This window comes from Gavia stellata, unplaced genomic scaffold (genome assembly GCF_030936135.1).
Source record: "Gavia stellata isolate bGavSte3 unplaced genomic scaffold, bGavSte3.hap2 HAP2_SCAFFOLD_44, whole genome shotgun sequence".
Taxonomy (NCBI): domain Eukaryota; kingdom Metazoa; phylum Chordata; class Aves; order Gaviiformes; family Gaviidae; genus Gavia; species Gavia stellata.
Genome location: NW_026777121.1, coordinates 1107654 through 1131287, shown reverse-complemented (window position 1 = coordinate 1131287; position 23634 = coordinate 1107654). Strand labels below are relative to the sequence as shown.

Genomic DNA, 23634 nt, shown 5'->3' with positions numbered 1-23634 from the left:
AAACAGCGTTGTGCAAGCAGGTGAGAAATCAGTTCAAGAAGCTCAACAATTCAGTCAGGGTAGGGAGGCAGAGGAGAAAAAAGGGGGACTTGGAATCACAAGTGTTTAGGGAGCTATCACTGCCCCTTTGTCCTCAGCTGCTGAAGAATTCAGGGCAGACAAATCCAAAAGGCATCCAACAGGGAAGCACCAATTTGCCTCTTTCACAGCAGAACACGTGCCACTTTTGCCTCAAAGAGGTAAGTATAATATTCATCTCAAGGTCTCTTATTGGACGTTGTTACAATAAGCCAACCCAACCTCTTACTGCTAACTCAAATGCCAGAAGCAGACAGGCACCATTGTCAGTCATCGCTTGACCACAAGGGCAAAAACATCTGGGCAAGGCAAAACAATCTTCCCCTGTGCTCCGGCTTCTCACTTCATCTTATACAAGCACTTTCTGCTGGTCATCAAAAGCCTCGGGCTTTCAGAAAGACCATCTATGTGAACTTCCCACACTGCATGACAGGAAGGCTGGAAGAATCATAGAATCCCAGAATGGTCTGGGTTGGACGGGACCTTAAAGATCTTCTAGTTCCAATCCCCCTGCCATGAGCAGGGACACCTTCCACTAGACCAAGCTGCTCAAAGCCCCATCCAACCCGGCCTTGAACACTTCCAGGGATGGGGCATCCACAACTTCTCTGGGCAACCCGTTCCAGTGCCTCACCACCCTCATGGTGAAGAATTTCTTCCTTAGATCTAATCTAAATCTACCCTCTTTCGCTTAAAGCCATTACCCCTTGTCCTAGCACTACAGGCCCTCACCAGCTTTCTTGTAGGCCCCCTTCAGGTACTGGAAGGCTGCTAGAAGGTCTCCCCAGAGCCTTCTCTTCTCCAGGCTGAACAACCCCAACTCTCGCAGCCTGTCCTTAGAGGACAGCTGCTCCAGCCCTACGATCATCTTCGTGGCCCTCCTCCGAATCCGCCTCAACGAGTCCATGTCCTTCTCATGTCACGGGCCCCAGAGCTGAACACAGTACTCCAGGTGGGGTCTCACGAGAGTGGAGTAGAGGGGGAGAATCACCTCCCCTGACCTGCTGGTCACGCTTCTTTTCATGCAGCCCAGGATACCGTTGGCCTTCTGGGCTGCAAGCGCGCACTGCCGGCTCACGTTGAGCTTCCGGTCAACCAACACCCCCAAGTCCTTCTCCTCAGGGCTGCTCTCAATCCATTCTCCTCCCAGCCTCTATTTGTGCTTGGGATTGCCACGACCCATGGGCAGGACCTTGCACTTGGCCTTGCTGAACTTCATGAGGTTCGCATGGGCCCACCTCTCAAGCCTGTCAAGATCCCTCTGGATGGCATCCCTTCCCTCCAGCGTGTCAACCGCGCCACACGGCTTGGTGTTGTCGGCAAACTCGCTGAGGGTTCACTCAATCCCACTGTCCATGTCACCGACAAAGATGTTAAACAGGGCCAATCCCAAGACCACATGCTGGGGCAAGGGGGATGCAGAAAGGGCTGTCAGAAACATTTCCTTGCCTTCAGCAGTTACATTGAAGACACCAGTGCCAAGGAACTGTTAAAGCACAGTCATTATTGGAAGAGCCCAAAGACAAAGCACTGCATTAGGCAACACAGGTATGTCACAATGAAAGGCTGATGGTCCTGTTGCATCAAGGACAGCATCCTGTACCTCCAGGACAGCAGAAATACCCTCAAAAAGATACTCTGCCTAAAAATGAGGTCAGATTTGCCACAGTGATATGCAGGGACTTCAATTAAAACTTCTCTTCATTCACCACAACATTCAGGGACACAAGAAGGTCCATGGAAATCCAGCAGGAAGAAGTGACCTGGTCCCACTGAACCAGTCAGTCTCCTAGAGAAGGGAAAGTATCTCTTCCTTGAATCCGATTTGTGCACATACACTAATCTCTGTCAAGAGCAGAAGATGGAAACAGACATTGTTGAGATGGAGACAGATGAATCGGCTTCCCTTCAACAGCCACAATGACTTTATCCTACCTCACTATCCTGAAGTGGGAAACGCATATTAAGATACATCACTTGTCTCAACTACGCAATTTTTATCTACGTGCACCTGCTGACAGCCTCAAAAAATACAGCTGGATTATGGTCTTCCCTTTAAATTCGTCAGTTCTAAAGGTGTCAATGCCATTGTTAACCCATTCACTGGACAAGTTTTGGCAAGTAAGTGACAAGTGGATGACTACCACTGTCGTGGTTTAGTCCCAGCCGGACTAATCACCACACAGCCGCTCACTCACTCCCCTTCCTCAGCTGGACAGGAGAGAGAAAATATAACGAAAGGCTCGTAGGACGAGACAAGGACATAGGGAGATCACTCACCAATTATCATCATGGGCAAAATAGACTTGACTTGGGGAAATTCGTTTAATTTATTACCAATCAAAATCAGAGTAGGAGAATGAGAAATAAAACCAAGTCTTAAAAAAAAAAACACCTTCCCCCCACCCCTCCCTTCTTCCCGGGCTCAACTTCACTCCCGATTTTCTCTACCTCTTCCCCCCGAGCGGCACAGGGGGACGGGGAATGGGAGTTGCGGTCAGTTCATCACATGTTGTTTCTGCCACTCCTTCCTCCTCACACTCTTCCCCTGCTCCAGCGTGGGGTCCCTCCCACGGGAGACAGTTCTCCACGAACTTCTCCAATGTGGGTCCTTCCCACGGGCTGCAGTTCTTCACGAACTGCTCCAGCATGGGTCCTTTCCACGGGGTGCAGTTCTTCAGGAACAGACTGCTCCAGCGTGGGTCCCCCGTGGGGTCACAAGTCCTGCCGGCAAACCTGCTCCAGCATGGGCTCCTCTCTCCACGGCTCCACAGGTCCTGCCAGGAGCCTGCTCCAGCGTGGGCTTCCCACAGGATCACAGCCTCCTTCAGGCATCCACCTGCTCCACCGTGGACCTCCATGGGCTGCAGATGGATATCTGCTCCACCGTGGACCTCCATGGGCTGCAGGGGGACAGCCTGCTTCACCATGGTCTTCACCATGGGCTGCAGGGGAATCTCTGCTCCGGCGCCTGGAGCCTCTCCTCCCCCTCCTTCTGCACTGACCTTGGTGTCTGCAGAGTTGTCTCTCTCACATACTCTCACTCCTCTCTTCCCCGGCTGCCATTTCCCAGTTTTGCCCCCTCTTCTTCAATAGGTTATCACAGAGGCGCTACCACTGTTGCTGATTAGTTTGGCCTTAGCCAGTGGCAGGTCCGTCTTGGAGCCGGCTGGCATTGGCTCTGTCAGACATAGGGGAAGTTTCTAGCAGCTTCTCACAGAAGCCACCCCTGTAGCCCCCCCTCCCACTACCAAAACGCTGCCATGCAAACCCAATACAGAGGGCTAAGGAGACTCTTCATCCTTTACTGGATGCAGTGGGAAACATAGTGACAAAGGACGAGGAAAAGGCTGAGGTACTTCATGCCTTCCTTGCCTCAGTCTTTAACAGTAAGACCAGTTGTTCTCTGAGGACCCAACTCCCTGAGCTGGAAGACAGGGATGGGGAACAGCATAAAGCCCCCACAATCCAAGGGGAAATGGTTAGCAACCTGCTACACCGCTTAGACACACACAAGTCTATGGGGCCGGACGGGATGCACCCAAGGGCACTGAGGGAGCTGGCAGAAGTGCTCACCAAGCCCCTTTCCATCATCTACCAGCAGTCCTGGCTAAGCTGGGAGGTCCCAGCAGACCGGACATTAGCAAATGTGACACCCATCTTCAAGAAGGGCCGGAAGGAGGATCTGGGGAACTACAGGCCTGTCAGGCTGACCTTGGTGCCAGGGAAGGTTACGGAGCAGATAGTCTCGAGTGCCATCACGCGGTATGTACAGAACAACCAGACGATCAGGCCCAGTCAGCGTGGGCTTAGGAAAGGCAGGTCCTGCCTGACTAACCTGACCTTCTTCTACAACAAGGTGACCCGCTTAGTGGATGAGGGAAAGGCTGTGGATATAGTCTACCTAGACTTTAGTAAAGCCTTTGACACTGTTTCCCACAGCATTCTCCTGGAGAAACTGGCTGCTCAGGGCTTGAACAGGAATACGCTTTGCTGGGTAAAAAACTGGCTGGATGGCCGGGCCCAAAGGGTTGTGGTGAATGGAGTTAAACCCAGTTGGCAGCCAGTCACAAGCGGTATTCCTCAGGGCTCAGTATTGGGGCCAGCTCTGTTTAATATCTTTATTGATGATCTGGATGAAGGGATCGAGCGCGCCCTCAGTAAGATCCACTTGGATCACAACAACCCCATGCAACGCTACAGGCTTGGAGAAGAGTGTTGATCTGCTTGAGTGGCCGGAAAGCTGCCCAGTGGAAAAGGACCTGGGGGTGCTGGTCAACTGCCGGCTGAAGATGAGCCAGCAGCGTGCCCAGGTGGCCAAGAAGGCCAACAGCATCCTGGCCTGTATCAGAAACAGGGGGGCCAGCAGGAGTAGGGCAGTGATTGTGCCCCTGGACTCGGCACTGGTGAGGCCGCACCTTGAATACTGTGTGCAGTTTTGGGCCCCTCACTACAAGAAGGACATTGAGGTGCTGGAGCGTGTCCAAAAAAAGCAACAAAGCTGGTGAGGGGTCTGGAGCACAAGTCTTATGAGGAGCAGCTGAGAGAACTGGGGTTGTTTAGTCTGGAGGAGGCTGAGGGGAGACCTTATCACTCTCTACAACTACCTGAAAGGAGGCTGTAGAGAGGTGGGTGTCAGCCTCTTTTCCCAGGTGACAAGCGATAGGACAAGAGGAAATGGCCTCAAGTTGCACCAGGGGAGGTTTAGACTCCGTATTAGGAAAAATTTCTTCACCAAAAGGGTTGTCAGACACTGGAACAGGCTGTCCAGGGAGGTGGTTGAGTCACCATCCCTGGAGGTATTTAAAAGATGTGTGGATGAGGCGCTTAGGGACATGGCTTAGTGGTGGACTTGGCAGTGTTAGATTCACAGTTGGATTTGATGATCTTAAAGGTCTTTTCCAACCTAAATGATTCTCTGAGTCTAAATCTTGATCATCTACCTTCATGCAATACCATCTGTTCCATCCCATGAATACCACCTCTCATTTTTCTTTTATGTACCATTTCACCCCCTCTCCTCATCCTCTTAACCATCTCACCACAAAAGTTTCAGATTCTAAACAAATGACAAGAGCTCTTAGAGCTCCTTGGAAGATGGGTCTTGATATGTCCAACTGTAACAATGATTTCAGCAGCAGTGAAAGAACGACACTAAACATAACAAAACCCACCACACCCACATCCCAAGCTTTCACATACTCACTGCACATGACAGAGCAGGGTTTTCAGGGCAGAGCACCAAGAACCAAAACACAAAGCAAACTTGTGACAAGCAGCAACTGAGACCTTCTGAAAGCAAGAGACCATATCACTGGAACTGTTAAGACAATTACCTCACTTTAACAACAGGTACAAAAATAAGTTACTTTACTGCCTCTCTCAGTATAAACAACCAAAAGCTTTATGTCCACATTATCAATCAGTTTGAATTTGAAAATTAAATCTGTTGCAGTAGTAGTTAGGCAGGTGTATAAGGTTATCAAGCAATGCAAAAATCAGACAGGACTGTGATTCTACAAGTGACAGGCAATGGGGGAATTCTTCAGCAATGGTACAAAACAGCACAGCATTTACACCTCAGTTCACTTCTCTTCATTGCTCAGCTGGTTCACAGAGAACGCCAGTTTCATGACTGCAGTGTTGTCAGAGAAAACAAACACCTCTCATCACCAGAAAAGCAGTTTGGGTTATTTTGTGTATTTAAACCTCCCCACCCTCCCCCCCAAAAAAAAAGGTTGTAAAGTATCTTTTTTTCTAAATTGGCACTGCAATCACAACCAAAAGCAAAGACTAAACTTGAACTCTCTGATTGAGAAGGCTAGAGATTTATCTTTTAGCTTAAAAAAGAATACTACAAATACCTCACTGCGGATGGGTAATAGCACCCCAAAATTACACGGTAATCACTACCGTTTGTTTTGCATGATACTTAGGAAGCAGCAGAGAAGCATTATCAGCAGGGTGGAAAGAGGAAAAAAATGGAAAGATCAACTACTGATTCTGGGCAACTAAAAGCATACACCAGAAACCAGCAGAAACCTTAGTCAAAACACTTCATCAACCACTACACAGGCTGCAGAGAGCTTATTTAAGTTAACAAATGTAGAGAATACAGTAAGCTGTTTAAGAGACCTCTACTTTAGGACAACACAATAAATAGAAGTCTAGAATCATTGAAATTTTATTGTGCATTAGAAAAGTTCTTTTAAACAACACTTAAAGCACCAGATTCTGAACTGTGATTCACAAACCATGAGTTGGTGATCATCTTCTCTGTTTTCCACTTGGATGAATAAAATGGATGCTGCAGCATGCTTTGCTGTATGTGTATGGGGATGGCCAAAGTCTAAGAAAGCACGGTTTATGCACCAATGAACACTAGGCAATGCCTTTGAACATCAAAGTCTACATTAGTTTATAGCACCTCACCAGCTTTTTCAACAGCAGACTAAGTATGTTTCCTTTTACATCGTCTTCCTTTCAACATGAGGTCTTAAGCAGATCAGAGCATTTGCTCTTCCTTGTCTTTTTCCTCCTTTCTTCTACTCAAATTTGCTGTTTGAGCAGATGGAAAGTCTTAAGGATATCTCAGCTATATCCACCGGTATACAAAACTGATAAGTGTTTAGAAAATCAACAAGTAGAAGAGGCATTAAAGAACAGAGAACTTCTTTAACAGTATTTCAGAATATTATTTGAGGTTTGCTTTAGAGAAATACATAGATTCTCTGCACAGTGAATTTCAGAGTTGTAAGACATATAACATGGACTATAAACATTAAGCTTCAACAGGAATTGGCAAATCTCACAGATAGAAGTCCTGCCAACAAATACGATAATCACAGTAAAAGAGTGAGCTCTTTAAGAGGCGCAGGAAGGAACCCATGAAAAATACAGCATCTTTCCATCCAACAAACTTGCAGGAAAATTGCGCAAGACACTAAAAAGGATGCTTGAACAAAGACTAGTCTAAAATTGCACAAGTAAAGCTAAGGGTCTATAATAGAACCTAGTTTCTGTGTGCTAAATCAAAGCTAAGCCCACTGAATTAGCAACAAAACAACTCCACCCCTTTTTGCTTCTGGAATCTCATGCTACAGGAAGAGAAAGTTCCATGCTAACATTTATTTCTAAAGAAAAAAAAAGCATAGTGCAGATAAGCTGCTGCTGGTTTAGCTTTGCTGAATGTTTAATAACAGGTTTTGCTTCCTCTTCTTAAAAGGAAAAGTTAGAAATGCCACAAGAACGAACAGTCATTAGTCATGTCTTCACCTCCCCAGCATGTTTTACAATGACTGAGGAAGGAATGACCTGAACAGCCTCAAGCCAAATTAGCAGTTATGTTGTAAATACTCCAATTTTTCTAAAATAATCAAAATATGATCATATAGAAAGGCTACATTTGATTAATAAATAAAATAATAAAATACAAATGCATAAGTTAGGATTGTTAAGTTAGAAACAATAACCATAGGAACCTCACCAGGGAGTCACTGTTCCATACTAAGGAACCAACAGTAACGAGATGGAACGATGAAGGACTGACTAGAAAAGTCTTGTCTGAGTCCTGTGACAATGTGACCTGATATGCAGCAGTGATGCTGCTTGGAAAATTCCTTACCTTTCCCATCTTGATTCGAATATCAAGAATGCCTATCAATAAATATTAATAGAAATAACCATGGATTAATTTAAGTATGGATATTGCTAAAATAGTGTAATCCAGAGGGCGATTACTAAAAATTAAATTCTATATATTCTGTATGAAGGTAACCAGGTATGATTTATCTGTGATTCAATCATAAACTAACTGTTGAACAATGTAGCATTGCGAATAGGTAGAATTTGCCTGTCAAGAGAATGGTAAGTTACAGGCCTGGTCACTAAACCGGGGAAAACTTAAGAAGATTCCAAGAACGGAATTTTGCAACCAACCTGAGCATGCGCAAAGATGGGGTTCAACTAGAGGACACCATGAGGAAGGCTACGGACGACCACCAGAGGACCTTAGACAACCACCGGTGTACCTGAAGGCGCATGCGTCACGAGCATTTACACATACTAATGAGTTCTCGGAAATTGTATGAATATGTTAATTGTTTCTTGGAAATATGATGACTATGTATACTTTGATTCTATACAACTTCTGTAGCAGAGAAACTAAACACGCACACTAGGTGGAGTGATCCCCTGTGCGTCCAGTGCTGCAATGAAGAAGTGCCTGCTCACCTACATACATTGTGTAGATGAGTTTTTATATGACAGATTTGTATCAGTTATCACAAAAAACCAAGCATACTTAACTGCTTCATCCATCAAAATACATTCAAGAAGCTTGGGCCATAACCCATCCACTCCACAGAACCAGAAACCTATAGATGCCAACAAATGCTGATATGACTACCCGCTTCACAAGTCAATGCCTTCTATGTCTGACTATACACGTTCGGTTCCATTTTTTGGAGAGAAAGCACTGTTAAGTGGCACACATACTGAATTCCCTTCCCAAACAAACATCTGTATATTGCAGATTCACGCTGCGCTCTCCCCCCAGACAGAGGTAGTCTTTGCTGTGAAAAACTGTAGCACAGCCCTCAGTTTTCACCTTTGGATAGAGCCACTCTTGAAAGCAACAAAGGGTTCTTGTACAGAAAGAACATTTTTGAAACAGGTGAAAGAAAGGCAAGGAAAAAAAGAAAAAAGACTTCCGCATCTCTTGAACAGAGTTCAAATCAAGAACAGGGTAGAAAATCCGCCCAATAAACAGGGATAAGGAATAATATTAGAATAAGATTTTTGCAACAAGTCATAAAAACTTATTTCTATCATTAGAAGACATCATTATACCTATGCCCAGTTTCAGCTAAGCCAACTTACAAGGCAGGTTGCATTGTTACAACTCCTAGTTAGCAATAAAAGTCTATCCGATGCGTCTTTTCTACCCTCTTTTTTTCTTCAATCTTGCAATTAGATAGAAGACACTAGAAACAGTGCTTGACCATTTCCCTTATAATGAAGCAGTAACTGCAAGTAAAGGTCACATTTAATTTACTAGACCCAGAACTTCATTCCAGCATCTCTTCAATAAGTGTTGTTGACTCTAAAGCTTAGGAACGTACAGGAAACAGGCTAATCAAAACACTTATTTAGGTAATAGCTGTCCAAGATGCTGTGACAACAGACCATCTTTCACCTTAGTGAATATTTCTATCTTTTCCTCAAGTTTAGAACAGTTTGACATTAAACTAACAAATTCTAGCAACAGACAGAGGCATCGATTTAGAAAATAGCTCTTGCAAAACTTTTTTTTTTGTTATTTTTTGCATAGTGCAAACAATGTTAATTTCAAGAAATGTTTGAAATTTGGATTATGTAAGCAATACTTACTATTACTGAGTAACTACTTCACTGTATAGTACAAAAAAGATTAAATCCCTTCTTGACATTCTAGCTGAACTTCCCAGATGACTCACTGTAAAAAAAATAACATGCTTTCTTAAAAAGGGACTGACGAGAGATACTCGAGAAATGTTGGAAAACTTTCTATATTGGCATTTCCTCTATAGAAAGGTGGACAGCATGAGCAATAAGTTACGCACTGGATGCGAAAAATCTTAACTGCCACTTTGTCAACAGCAAGACTCTGCTGTCTTTTGTTTCACTGCACACCTTTGACAGGCGATTGACTCCATTTTCTCTGTACCTTCCTACTGGCTATTCCTATCTGCAACTAGGATCTTCCATGAGCTTTCTCTTCCTAAGGCTGAAGAAACCCAGTCTTCCCAGTCTCTCCTCATACATCGTGTGCTCCCAAACCATCTTGGTGGCCCTCCGTTGGACTCGCTCCACTACATCAACCTCTCTCGTTTTGGGGAGCCCAAAACCGGGCGCAAGCTGGCTCACTGGACACAGCACTCCAAATGCTGTCTCACAAGTACCACTAGACCTGAAGGATCACTCTCCCAGACCTGCTGGCTACACTCTTGCTAGCACAGCCCAGGATGCAGTTTGCCTTTTTTTGCTACAAGAATACATTGCTGACTCCTGTTCAATTCTTGTCTACCTGAATCCCAAAATCTTTTTCTGCAAAGCTGCTCTCTAGTCAGGCTGCCCACCCCCACCTTTACCACTAGCTGGGGTTATGCCAACCCTAGGATTTTGCATTTGCCTTTGCTAAGTATCATATGGTTTCCGCTAGCCCTTTTTCTAGTCTTTTAAGGTCCCTCTGAACCACAGCACTGGTTTCTAGACTATCAACCACTTCCCCCAGGTCGGCATAGTCCACAAACTTGCTGAAGGCTGGAAGACATCCTGTCTTCCAAGTCCATTACATGGATCAGTCCCCGTGTGAAACCCTGAGAGACATTATCAGCAATCCAAGCAGGAATAGAGCACTTTCATACGCACTTGTGGCCAGAAGCATCACTATATTGAGCAGAAAGGCGGTTGCCCTCTTCACCACCTCCTAGTCTCACATACAGCTATCATACTTGCAATACTTGCACTCAGCTCCAGCTTCATTATCAGCCTATAAAGGAGAACATTCAAGAGATGGATTTGTAAAAAGTTACTTGAGCCAGAATTTGTAGCCAGTATTTTTGTTCTGTTGAACAAAAATGACATTTCCAGAGGTCCTTAAATGTATCAGCTTAAAAAGAAGTTACCTAATTTCACAAAAAAGAAACCACACTGGATAATTTCTGCCTACCACCCCAGCATTGGGGTTTTTTGGTTTGTTTGATTTAATATAGGCATATACACACACACAAACTAAATCAAGACATCGATTTAATAATGACCAGAAACTAGCAGGCAATTTCCTATACAGTTCCCAAAATTCCTCTGTAGGCAATTCCTGTCCCAGCTATGGCAATTTTTAGTCAGTTTTTAGTTCTCAGTTTCAGATTCTAGATGTAGACTGATTTCTAGTCTCAAGTTATGAACACTTAATTTTCTAAAAAGAGAAGTATCAAAAATTTTAGGTAGTTCCTTCCTTCGCTGCACTCCATCTTTCCTCCATGTCTCCCAATAAAATTCCAAAAGCACACGACAGCTGTCCAAATCTTGACAAGCCCAAAGTAGCTTCTGCAACACTATGCATTAGAGAGATTAAGATAAAAAGAAGTTAAATTTAAGAAAGCCGTAACAAGGCAAAACCGAGAACTCATTTGTAGTCTTACAAAAACAGCTGCCACAAAGAAGGCTTTTTGGACCAGCACTCCACTTGTCTGTGAAAAGAGCGTACCCACTCCAGAGTTGCGCTACTCCTTAAAGAATAACCTGGGTTCCCTCCAATAGTTCAGCACTTGAATAATTCAGTATCTAGTTTCTACTTAGACAAATATAGAAAGATCAACTGCGAAACAGGAAAATGAGATGTAACTGTTTCATGATATCATGAGACATTCAAGAAGAGAAACAAGCATTTTGTGAAATCAGGAAGAAAATACTTCTAGTAAAGTGTCAGGAAAGACAACTTTGCAGTCTTTCAGTACAAGCAGGATGCAAGTTTAAACGCGAGACACACTAAAACTTGAATTAATTAATAAAATTTAAATGTTTATTTTGACTAATCCTAAGTTACACAAAAGCATTCAGTCAATAATCCTCCACTGAAACACAACATCAATCTGTGTTTTCAGCTTTCTACAAGCTTTTCTTTCAACACATTTTTCATTAAGGAGATGAAACGTGGCCAGCACAACCACAAGTTTGGGGGTTTTTTTAGGGTTGGGGAGGTGGAACAAGATGACAGGGAGTGTTTTAAAGTATTTGGAAGGAAAGGAAAAACAGCATCTTCAGCCCTTTCAAATGTACAAGATACAATCCTAGATCATCCCGCCTCCATCATACTGATCATCCCTCCCAAAACAAAGGATCATTCACATGGAGTAGTTCACCTCTGCTCCAGCAGCAAACACACTCATCACTAAGTGACAACACTTCTCCTTCCTCTCTCTCTCTCTCGCACTTGGGTTCCACCAGCTACAATCAGACAACCAGCTAGATTCTGCCCAAGAAGTAATATCTTTCCCTTCCACTCCTACGAAAACTTTTCAATTCAGTTTAGCAAGCAAAATGCCCACAAAAGGCACTGCATGACATCTATCAGATGGCTGCCCTGTCAGGAAAACCTAACCATTCTGAAAGCACTCATCTTGTAATCATTCTCCTTAATGCCAGGAAAACACTTTACCTCCTCACCTTCAAATCAGAAAGAGATCAAAGGGGCATTTTAAAAAAGTGTAATTAAGACTAAAAACATTCAACAACAGCTTGACAGCTCTGAACGTTCACCCCAAAAAACTGAATTATGCGACTTGTCCCATATTGTTCCCTGTCATTTCGTATCCATATGCAGCCAGCTGTCCAGCCACATATGCACCATCTGAATGACTGTGAGAACATCCCCATGTACGAATCCAGATTCTCTGAGCACCAGGAATAACGCTGATAAGTAAAAATTAACGAAGAAGTTAAAAGAGGAACACGCTTCCCCGTCAGGGCCACTGAACAGACTCAATTAATTGTAATTCTTCAACTATAAAATAAGCAACACAAACAATAATGACTCCAAAACAGGCAGGGAAAAACATTATAATTATGCGAGTTTAGTGGAGCGGGTAATAGATCTGGCTGGGATAGAGTTAACTTTCTCCACAGCTACCTGTATGATGCTGTGTTTTGTATTTATGACTAAAACAGTGTTGACAACACACCCGTGTTTTAGCTATTGTGGAACAGTGCTTGCACAGCATCAAAACCTGCTGTTGCCCACCGTGCTCCACCCCGCCACAAGCAGGCTGGAGATGGACAAGAGGCTGGGAGGGAACATGGACAGAATAGCTGACCCAAACTGACCAAAAGGATAATCCATACCAGATGACATCATGCTCAGCAATAAAAACTGGCGGTTTGGTCCTCCCAAACTAACCATTGTTCTGAGACTGATTGGGCATCAGTCTGCTTGTGGGAGGTGGTGAGCAATTGCTTTTGCATCCCTTGAAGTTTATCCTTACTCTTGCCTTCACTTAAACTGCCTTTACCTCAACCCACAAGTTTTCTCGCTTTTGCTCTTCCAGTTAGCTCCCTCAGCCTACTGAGAGGAGGGCTGAGCAAGTGGCTGGGTGGCTGCTCAGTTGTTGGCCAGGGTCAAGCCACCACAAGTGGCAAGAAAAGAGTTTTAGAACGGAGAATGTACAAGAGCTGTAGGATAAGAAGAGATTCAGTACGCTGCAGTTGTATTGAAAAAAACCAAACCAAACAACTCACTTTCTGAAAATTATCATTTAACAAGGGATCTTCAAGTGACTGCACTGAAATGAGGCCACCAGCAAACAGTTAGAGCTAAACTGCAGCCTTTTGATATTATGGCACTCATTGACCGGAGTTCCCTCCATACAAGGCACCTTTATAAATTCTTAACTTAAGCCTGCCACCAGCCACACTAACGTCTGAAAGCTCATACCCCAACCTTTCTGGGCTACAGAAGCAGCATGGCAGATGTGCACCATGGAGCTGGCACACACAATGGTTTAAGAACCAACAAAAAATTCTGCAAGAAGCTCTCACTGAAACTCCTGGGATAACTGTGCCAATGAGCTAAAGATGCCAGTACAAGAACAACAGACATCCTGCAACACCATCCTTTGCCCTGCCCACATCTTTTCTCTTTTCTCCTCCCCCACGCTTCTTTTTTTAAAGCTACTTCCCCTAGCTAGAAACAAAAAATTGTTGATGGCACATTAATGATCATTAGACATGTGCAACACGTGTTGCACATGTACAATGTATTTAGCGTTCCTACTGTCTAAACAACGTACATTCAATGTGCATTCTTGGGTCAAAAACACTAAAATACAGCCTGTTAAATAACATACAGTATTCTCCTGAATACTTCGGAGAACGGAGTGCTAGTGTCAAGTATCTATAAGCCACCGGTTCGGCTGTACACACACTCCTGGCAGAATGGGGCTTCACATAAAGGTGGACTGTTATGCTTATAAAAATCTCTTTTGAACACTAATGAGAAACCAAAATCAAATTTCCTGCACATTCCAGACATACTTTATTTCCACCTTTATAATGCAGGGAAATTTCATCCACCAGCTCAAAATTAAGGGCGGGGGGGAGGGGGAGCAGGGGGTGGCACCAACCAAAATCCAGATCTCGGAAATGCAGTAGAAACTAGAATCGATAACTGAGTTCATTTATACTTTCATCAATTCCACTGCAGCAGAAAGTTGATTCTGCTCTTAGGGGAATCACAAGAAGGAAAAACACAAAAGATACGTTCCATAGTTACAGCATACGATTTCCACTGAAATAAAACAGTAAGTTCAAAAGAAGTCTCACTATGTCACTTGCAGGAGGATGTACAAACAACAAGCACAGCCTTTGGAAATCCCAGGTTCCAGAAGCCAGGTGGAAAGACTGAAGCAAGGAAGATGTACCCTTGGTGGAAGAGGGGCAGGTCAGGGAATACTTCAGCAAACTGGACATACCTAAGTCCCTGGGCCCTGATGGGATGCACCCACAAGAAAGACAGTCCAACAAAGGGCCATGAAGATGGTTAAGGGACTGGAGCATCTCTCCTAAGAGGAGAGGCTGAGAGAGCTGGCGCTGTTCAGCCTGCAAGAGAAAGGCTCGGGGGAAGCTCATCAATGGATATTAAATACCTGAAGGGAGGGTCCAAAGAGGACAGACACAGGCTCTTTTCAGCAGTGCCCAGTGAGAGGCCAGGAGGCAATGGGCACAAACTGAAACACGGGGTCCCTCTGAACATCACGAAACACTTTTTGACTGTGAGGGTGACTGAGCGCTGGCACAGGTTGCCCAAGGAGGTGGTGGAATCTCCCTCTTTAGAGCTATTCAAAAACTAGCTAGGCACGGTCCTGGCCACCTGGCTGTAGGTGGCCCTGCTGAAGCAGGGGGTTTGGAGAAGATGACCTCCAGAGGTCCCCTCCAGCCTCAATCCTTTCGTGATTCTCAGAATTTTATTCTTATTTCTCATTCCAGATGGCACAAGGCTACTCCAGGACTGCATTTTGAAGAGCTCAGCTTCTATTTAGGTAATTAAGGTGAAGCAGACAATTTTTCAGAAATGTTTTACACATACAAGCTGAAGTAACAGGAACCATTTTTCCAGTCTGATTACTCCATTAATCAATATCTCCGTCATAACTGATTTCTAGAGAAAGTTTGTCTAGGACAAGAAATCTGCTCAGGATTTATTGTTCATTATCACTACATTTTATAAACACTATTTTACTCATTTTTATCTTGTATTCAAATTTTACACTATGAGATAATGAGAACTTCCACCTTATTTTTAGAAGCTGACAGTGCACACAAGATATGAGCAAAGCAACAAGATAGGGTTGATGGAAGAATTTACCTGTCACTTGGGGGATCATCGTCTGCCCGAGTATTTTTTTGTGAATTGCGTTGTCGCACTTTTGGAAAAACGTTCTTTCTTACAAACTGCCGATCACGTGGCTTCAAATCTTCTGCTGACACGGTATCTTCAATAGCTTCAAGCACTGGTTCACAGGCAGCAGGCATCTTCAAGAAGCATTAGAGAAGACTGATATTAGCAAGCATTTGAATACAAAGCCAAGGCCTAGTATCTACTGCATATGTTCTCATAAAGAAAAGTCAGATGTATTTCTACATATACCTGCGATAGATCATATAGATGAGGGAAGGTGAGCACATAAAAACAATCAACTATCCAGAGATATTTCCTGAGGCCCTCTTCCCCAGAGATCTCAAACACAGGCAGGGAGAAAGCCACAAACCATAGAGAGGGTTGTTTGGGTTTTTTTTAATAATCTGTACCTTGCCATCTTCTAACTCAAAAACCCTGCAGCTCCTCTGACGTGACATATCCAAGATACAAGTATTCTTAACCATGTCAGGCAGCACAGTGGAATAATGAGTTCATGTTATGCGACAGATACGCTTCCACTCACATCACAGAAGAATGAAAGACACAGCATTCAAGCGCCTCCTTCAGAGGTTGTTCTGGCTCTTTTATTTGTGTGCTGAAAACAGGTGCACAGTATTTCAATGTCTTCATAGTCAGAGAAATCATAGAAAAGAAAAGAAACCAAACTATTCCTAGAATTCCTGATCCCACAGGACTTTCATCTGAATTACTTCATTCATTAGGACAGCAAAATAAAAATTCCTGTCCTCAGGAACAAGGTGTTAAACAACTACACCTAGCTAACATCAAATAGCTAATTATCCTCTGGCTCATATAATACACGAGAAAAATCATTAAAATCTATTTATATTTTCCACAAGAAAGTAAATATACACGCATCTATAGCTCCCAGCAGATCTCAAGATCCAGATCAGTTGTCAGGAAAGGAAAAAAAAGTTATTTACTAAAGGAGCCTGTAAAAAAAAAAAGCTATGCATTAATTACACGCCTCACACTGGGCTGTGTGTAATTCTTCATCAGAATAATGTCTGATTTAGCATTGGAAACTTGGTTTTGTACATGTCTCAACAGTTTACTAAGGAAATCACACAGGGGCATTTCACACAGTTTACAGGGAAAACACAACACTTTCCTAACTGGCAGTGAAGAACAAAAGAAACAAGGCTTTAATTTCTTTAAAACCAGATTTCAGGAACAGAAAGCTCAGGCTACTGGCAACACCTCAAAGTATTTTGTACAAACTGAATTACTCAAGGACATAAGAAGTTAAACACCTGTGCATTTTCCCCAGTGTGAGTCCTTCAGTCAATCTTGCAAAGTACACTTCAAAATAAAACTTCATATAACTTTTATAACATTTAACTTAAGAAGGAATATGATGATGTCACAAAGAGGATGCATCTGACAAAGATATAGAAGCGTTTAGCATTCTTCTAGATGAAAAATCCCAGGATCTCTAAAAAGGCCACAAAGGATGAACCAAAATAAAAAGCTGTGGAAAGTCTAGCAATAAAGAATATTGGGGGGGGTGGGGGGGGGGCAACATCTCTTACACTACTTTATACTGTTGTAAATATTCTGATTTTTTACATCAAAATATGATTATATACTTTATACCACTAACAGTGTGTACAAACAGGTAAAGTTATCAACTCAATACAGGGAAGGAAAAAGTTTTGATTTGTTGTTTTTTCTCTCTTCCAGAAAAATACCTGCTATAATGGAGCAGCTGCAAAACAAAGAAGCTTAGTTTATTTCCGTGGCCCCCAAAAGAACGAATACAGCCAAAAGAAAAGTCATACCTTTTGAAGCAAGGTCTAAATCCTCTTGGAGAATAATCCTGGGGAAAAAAAGAACAAAAAGACATGGCAGGAACGAGCAGAACTGGTGGACAGAGACCCACGAGGTGGAGGGGGGAGGGGAAGGGGGAGGGAGAAGGGGGGAGGAGGGGGGGGAGGGAGAAGGGGGGAGGGGGGGGAGGGAGAAGGGGGGGAGGGGGGGGAGGGAGAAGGGGGGAGGAGGGGGAGGAGAGGAGGAGGGGGGGAGGGGGGAGAGAGGAGAGAGGAGGGGGGAGGGGGGAGAGAGGAGAGAGGAGGGGGGAGGGGGGAGAGAGGAGAGAGGAGGGGGGAGAGAGTGGGGGGAGAGAGTGGGGGGGGAGAAAAGGGGGTAGAAGGCCTCCACGGCGAGCCCCGGCTCTCACCCCGCCGGGCCCCGCACGCCCTCAGCAGGGCTCCGCCATCGCGGCCGCCGCGCCCCGCCTCAAGCCCCCGCGCGCGCGCAGCAGCGCCGCGACGGCGGTCGGCAGCGGCCAAACCGGTGCACGCGCTCTGGGACGCAGCCTCGCGAGAGAGAGCGCGGCTGCGCCGCCCGGCGGGGTGGGCAGCGGCAGCGGCGCGGCAGCGCGGGCCTGCCCGTCCCGCTGCGCGACCGCCGAGGGGTTTGTCCGCCGGGCCGGCGCTCCCGCTCCTTTCGCCGGTGGAGTGCCGTACGTGGGGGAAGAGCAGAGCTGAGGCCTGGCCGGAGCGGGGCGGGGGAGGGCGCGGCGGGCGCTAGGGCCGTAGGAGCCCTCACGGCTGCTCCCGTGGCCGCGGCGCCGGGCCGCCGTGCTGGGAGCGTCAGCTGTGGCGAGGGGGAAGGGGAAGTCGTGGAGCTGGAGAGGGGGTGTCCTCCGGCGCTGCCATGGGGTGTCCTCCGGCGCTGCGCCGTGGCTGGGTTTGCAGCGCAGATCACCGGCGCCGGGGCATCTGCCGAGCGCCAAGGCCACGCGTCCTCCGCGCTTCGTTTCTCCGCATCCTTGGAGACTCACCTCCGTTTTGAGTGAAAACTAGGTCCGGCAGTAAAAGCCAGTTAAAGCACTTGGATTCGGAAGTTTCCGCGTAATGACGAGCTATTGATGCCTGCCATGCCCACAGCCCTTTTCTTTTTAATCGCTCATTTCCTCAAAATACAATGCTGGTAGCAGCTTTTCTGTTCAGTCAGTCTGGAAGATGTTGGTCCAAGGATTTAATATTAGATGGCTAAAGTTTCTGGCATTGTTTCCCGCCAATACAGGGCTAGTAGCAACTTTTCTGATTAATGTTTTGGAAGCCATGAGTCTGGCTGTGGATGGGTAAAGCCAGGGCTCTGAGCAGACAGATTGTTAAAGGTACTGCTTCCTTCTTGATCAGCGTGTTCTAGAGGGCAAGCATAATGCTATTGCTTTTTTTTTATATACACAGTTAACCTAAAAAGATTATTGATCCTGCATCTTTAACATATTTATTTTATTTTGGGGTAGCCTGCTTTGGGGTGTAAAAATCACCATTTCTTGTAATTGTGTTTCAAACATGAAGTTTCTCTCTTTAGAAGGAGCCTTTGGAATCATGATTCTATTCTCCAGATAGCAGATGATGGTCTCCCTCGAACTGGAGGAAGAGTGAATGAACGCCCTGAGCGTATTCCATGCTAGGCCTATCGGTGTGCCAGCAGGTAAAACTTGGCAACTTCTACCTGTGATATCGCTTCCCCTCCCTCTCCTTTTTCTTCAAAACTGGGTCTCACTTTATGTCACACTGACCTGACAATGTTCACAGGCAAAAAAGAGATAACAATCAGAACAAAGTAACAGAGATTTGAAGAGGAAAAACTGGGACAGAAAGTAACAAGCACTTAATTTAAATCAATCTTTAAGAACAAATCATTCTAGGCAGGACTGAGCACTATTAATATCACCCTGGCCTCATGATAGAGTCGTCCTTACAGCTTAAGATACATTTGCCTTTGTGATTGGTCTTTGTTTAAGCACACAAGTACTTTCCAGAGGTACTCTCAGTGGGACTGAGTGATGTGTAATTCATTATTTTTGCAGCATTTTTAGCCCAGAAGAAAGTGGAGGAGACCATCTTAACATCAGTAGCTGCACTGATCTGCTCTAGACAGCCTCCTTCATAGTACGGGGTAAGTAGTCCTTGGTATGTCAGTAACGACAATCAGTATTATAACTGCTTCCTGATAAGGTTAGCGAGTCCCTTCCTTCTCCTTTTCAGTTTTCTAGGTATTTCATATGCAGTCCTTGACTTAAACTTCTCTGTTCTGGGAGCACGGCACTGCACTACCCCACAGTTATCTCGACTAGCCAAGTGTTACCGCTCTGGTTAAATAAAACTGGGCTGACATCAGTGCTGTTTTATGGTTGACTGAAAAAAGCAAAGCACAGATAGCCTGCTAGACATATCCAAAAATCTCCCGATGGCCCAGACTGACAAAACACCACTCGTGAAGGGGAGGCAGTGAGCTCCAAGAGCAGCTCCCAGGCAGGAATAACCTGTGAGTCCCATGCCTAGTGACATAAACAGGCCGTGCTGATCAGTTTCAGGATGATCCAGTGAAGTCCTTACTTTGTCCCGCTGCCAAGAATTCATAATGTCAAGCAGCCCTTGTGCCAGCACAGTCCTATTCAGTCCTAGGACGTGGCCACAACATGGAAGACACCCTTTAAGTGCTTTTGAAGCTCACAAATCTGAATTGCTTTGTAGCATATTCGTAATACATCAAGCTGCACACAGACTGCTGGTAGTGCAGCAGGTAGCAAGGGAAGCAGGTGATTCCCTACCATCTCTCGACCGCAGGAAGAAAGCTTCTCTATACCCACCTGGGAAAACTGCTCTTGAAGAGACAGCAGCTGGCAATACCAGTTCCAGTACTGGCCTTCTATAGACGGGCAATATACATGCTCCAGTTCCTTGAATGTCCAAAGAAGAGCTTTAGAATACATGCTTTCCAAGTTGCCGGCATACCGTACTTCCTGCTGAAGAGGGGTGGTAGGCTCGGAGACACCGTTTTAAGTCATTCCAGGTTTTTGCAGGAGTTGGAAAATACAAAAACTACTAGGAAAATAAAATACAAACCTCAGTTTTAGCTCATGGTTAGTAGAAGAGAACATCCTTAGTTGTTTTAGAGCATCTCAACCACTGTCCTTAGGGAAGGGAAACAGCCAGGGAAGTGAGGGCCCAATTTTTCCATGACAACCTTCTTCTCAGATAACTAACATGCAGTTCTGGGTGGAAAAGTAAGTGGGAAGGCATGCAGGAAAAAAATGGGGAATCCTAAGATTCCTCTTAGGAGAGTCCTAATTCCAAGATAGAAGAAACTGGATTCCTTCTTCTATTCCTGCAATTTAGGAGAATTTGGCTGGTCGTTTGTCAGCAACATTCAGCGCCCTTCAGAATTGAGAGCAACCCGTTTTTTTCTGTTAGCTGTGCCACTTTCTCCCTGTCAAGTTTTAGAAAGAAAAAAGTGGGTAAAGAAGCTCCTGAACGTAACAAAGGCAAAGCATTCTGTTGATCTTTGCTCAGCTGTAGAGTAATATCCAGGCAGCTTTTGCCTCAGCAAGGAAAGGAAAATGGGGAGATGAATTCTATTTGTTTATGCTTTAGTTACTACCACTCCATGACTTTGCTATAGCTGCTCTTGGTTCACTTAACCTTGAGAATTGTTGGCTCCAGGAACACCAATGGCATGGTGCATTAATTGTGTTACACACAGAAAAAAATCAGCGTATACTGCTAAATTTGGTGCTTCTAAACATGTAGCAATGTCTCGTGCCAGAAAAAGTACCTTACATATCTTTCGTACTTTCTTTCTACAACAAAAATGTCCATGTCTGCATCAAGACAGTGGTGTAACTGACTCTTTCAGGTATAAGTCAAAAAAGAATAGAAAGTGATGGTGTCTGTCATTTGTAGGTGGACAAGTTCTCACTGTAGGTTCAAGGGCAGGAACACCGCCCCCCCCCCCCCCCCCTTTTTTTTTTTAAACTCCTCTCCTGTGTGTAAAGGAGCATGTAGCTGCCTATCATTCAGGCCAGTTTTGCCCGATTTCTCAGAATTCCTTTCCATCTGCTGGCAGCCAAGGAATGCAGCGCATACGGGCCCCAATAAAGCCTCCCTGAAAGTAATATTTGTACGCTGAATAATGTTGAGGTACACTGCGCTAGCTCAGGGGAGCAGAACTAAGTAGTTGAATGGGCTGGTTTTTTCCTCCTGCAACTCAGCACATCCCAAGTTTACAAAGCAGATACAGAAAGCAGAGAGAAAACGACAGGAGAAGTGGCAATCAGTAGCAGATTCTAAGGGCGAATAAAAAAGTGCTTATGGCAGCTGTGGAACAGAGAAACTGCAAACAGGCCAGGGAGCTATGACAGCCAGGACAGAAAGAGGACATTTATTGCTGTCTCTGCTTCAAAGGGAGAGCACAGTCCTCTAGCCCTCCGTTACTCTTTATTGGAAATGTAGAAGAACAGAGGATCTTCTCTAACCTTCCTTTCGGTACTGCTGGGTGCAGAAGTCAGAGTAGGGACAAGTGCATAAAGGGCTGAAATAGTAGCCTTCTCCTTGTGTGCGTAGAAGATGCAAGACAGATACAACTTGCTCAGAGGCGTAACATTCAAGCAAACAACCATATTACTGTGATTTTATTACCCTGATAGTTTTTTTTTCTTTTACTAGTTGATGGCCATGCATCTGGAATGGTGGCAGCACCAAGACCAGAAAGGGAGTACAAGTTTGTAAATGCATGTCTGGTGCAAGAGACTGCTGGAGATGACTCAAGTAACCAGAACTCGTTCTTTTCAAGGCTCCTATTAGGAGACTTCTGGAGAATTATCAGTAGGAAGGTTAACGAGTTCCTCAACGATCGCTTTCATGTCATTTAATCCTAGAATAACCCAATTTCTATGAAGTTTGCAAGAAGTCTGTTCATAATTCATGTGGGGGGATAAATAAAAATAAACCCGTGTTATCCCAACCTCTGGATCTCCTACTATGTCTCTTTACATGTGTCTTTTATTCTTGTTTCACTCTGGCTTAAAAAAAATGCTGAACTACTTGTTAGCATAATAAAAAAAAGGGATTGAAACATTCCTGGTGTCAAAGGAGTGTGAGCACTAATAATGAAAATAGTACCAGCTGGGTTCCAAGAAGCAGCATGATAGGCACCAAGAGTAAGAATAAAGAGCTGTATACAAATCTAAACTCTTTAAAAAATCCTTTTTATTGATTCATTACCATACAAAATTTATTCAAATTACATCCATTTGAAGTGGTGAGATCACAGCTAGAGAACAGGTCATCCTTTAATAAATTTATTTACAAAACCCGCCATAAAAGCTTTTTTTGGTTGGGGTTTTTTTTACAGTATTTTACAGAGGGTTTTTTTTAAACTAGCATACAATGCAAAGCTAAATTAGATTAGTATTTTGGCCCCGCACATTGGGGCAACTGTTTAATTTCTACAAAAAGAGATGGTCTGCGTTAAGTCTTTGTTTTCTCTTCCCCCGCAGAAGTGCCCCTTTGTCTCGCAAATTTTCATGCTCACGCAGCTTTTAACTTTCCTCTTCCACAAGACAAAAACTTTAAATACTGCAATTTTATTTACACATCCACATCTAAAAAAACTCTTAAAAAATTACAAACCAGCTAGAAAATATTCTGGCAGTGTTTACAAATTAATTCTATTGGACAAAACTGCTAGGTAACTAAAGTGTGAGTTGAGAACATACGTCAACTTAAATACCACCGCTGAATGATCTATGCCCACATTTGTACATACAAACACACACTTAACACTGTTTTACAGTTCTTTATGTGTTGCCCTTCATACATTTGTTACATTCCAAAACTCACACAGTCATACAGTTTTCTTATTAGTACTGGGACTGCTTGCCTTTTCATGTGTGAGCTTTCATAGCAGCAACTCAACGGTACCAGAAAACCTGCATACACAATATTCTACTACAGTACAAATAGTACTAATTTTCTGAGTGTGTCAGATAAGCAGAACAGTAATGGAAACAAAAGGATTATATGGGCATCATCTAATCAACATTAGATTAATTTAGCCCAGAACACGGCAACGTATTTTACATGCAAAAAAAAAAATTACTTAAGACTTCTTAGAATTCCTCTCACGTTCAAAAAATAAATATTGGTACTATACTATACTCCCAAAGATCTTCAAAAAATAAATGCAATTCAGTTGATGTGGTACTTACAGTTAGATACTTTGGAAAAAAATTAGTTCCATTTTGCTGGCGAAGAGAATTAGAAAAAGCTGTAAGCAGAGGA

General features: G+C 44.2%; 1 protein-coding gene and 2 long non-coding RNA genes across 3 annotated transcripts in view; 1 reads left to right on the top strand and 2 right to left on the bottom strand.

Annotated features, from left to right (window-relative positions):
* LOC132321768 (acrosin-like) overlaps nucleotides 1–15510 on the bottom strand; it is a 42694-nt gene extending 27184 nt beyond the window's left edge. Inside the window, 1 exon segment of the mRNA XM_059835210.1 lies at nucleotides 15479–15510. Coding sequence (XP_059691193.1) covers nucleotides 15479–15497 — 19 coding nt within the window. The 5' untranslated portion in view covers nucleotides 15498–15510.
* A 124-nt stretch (nucleotides 15511–15634) lies between these two features.
* Nucleotides 15635–17770, bottom strand: LOC132321770 (uncharacterized). Its single transcript, XR_009484888.1, has 3 exons — nucleotides 17733–17770; nucleotides 17335–17372; nucleotides 15635–15645 (listed from the first exon to the last, which is right to left on the bottom strand). It is a non-coding gene; the product is annotated as an uncharacterized LOC132321770 (long non-coding RNA).
* Nucleotides 17771–17938: 168 nt separating this feature from the next.
* On the top strand, nucleotides 17939–22315 carry LOC132321744 (uncharacterized). The gene is made up of 4 exons (XR_009484871.1): nucleotides 17939–18017; nucleotides 18878–19000; nucleotides 19380–19468; nucleotides 22018–22315. It is a non-coding gene; the product is annotated as an uncharacterized LOC132321744 (long non-coding RNA).
* Nucleotides 22316–23634: the final 1319 nt, after the last annotated feature.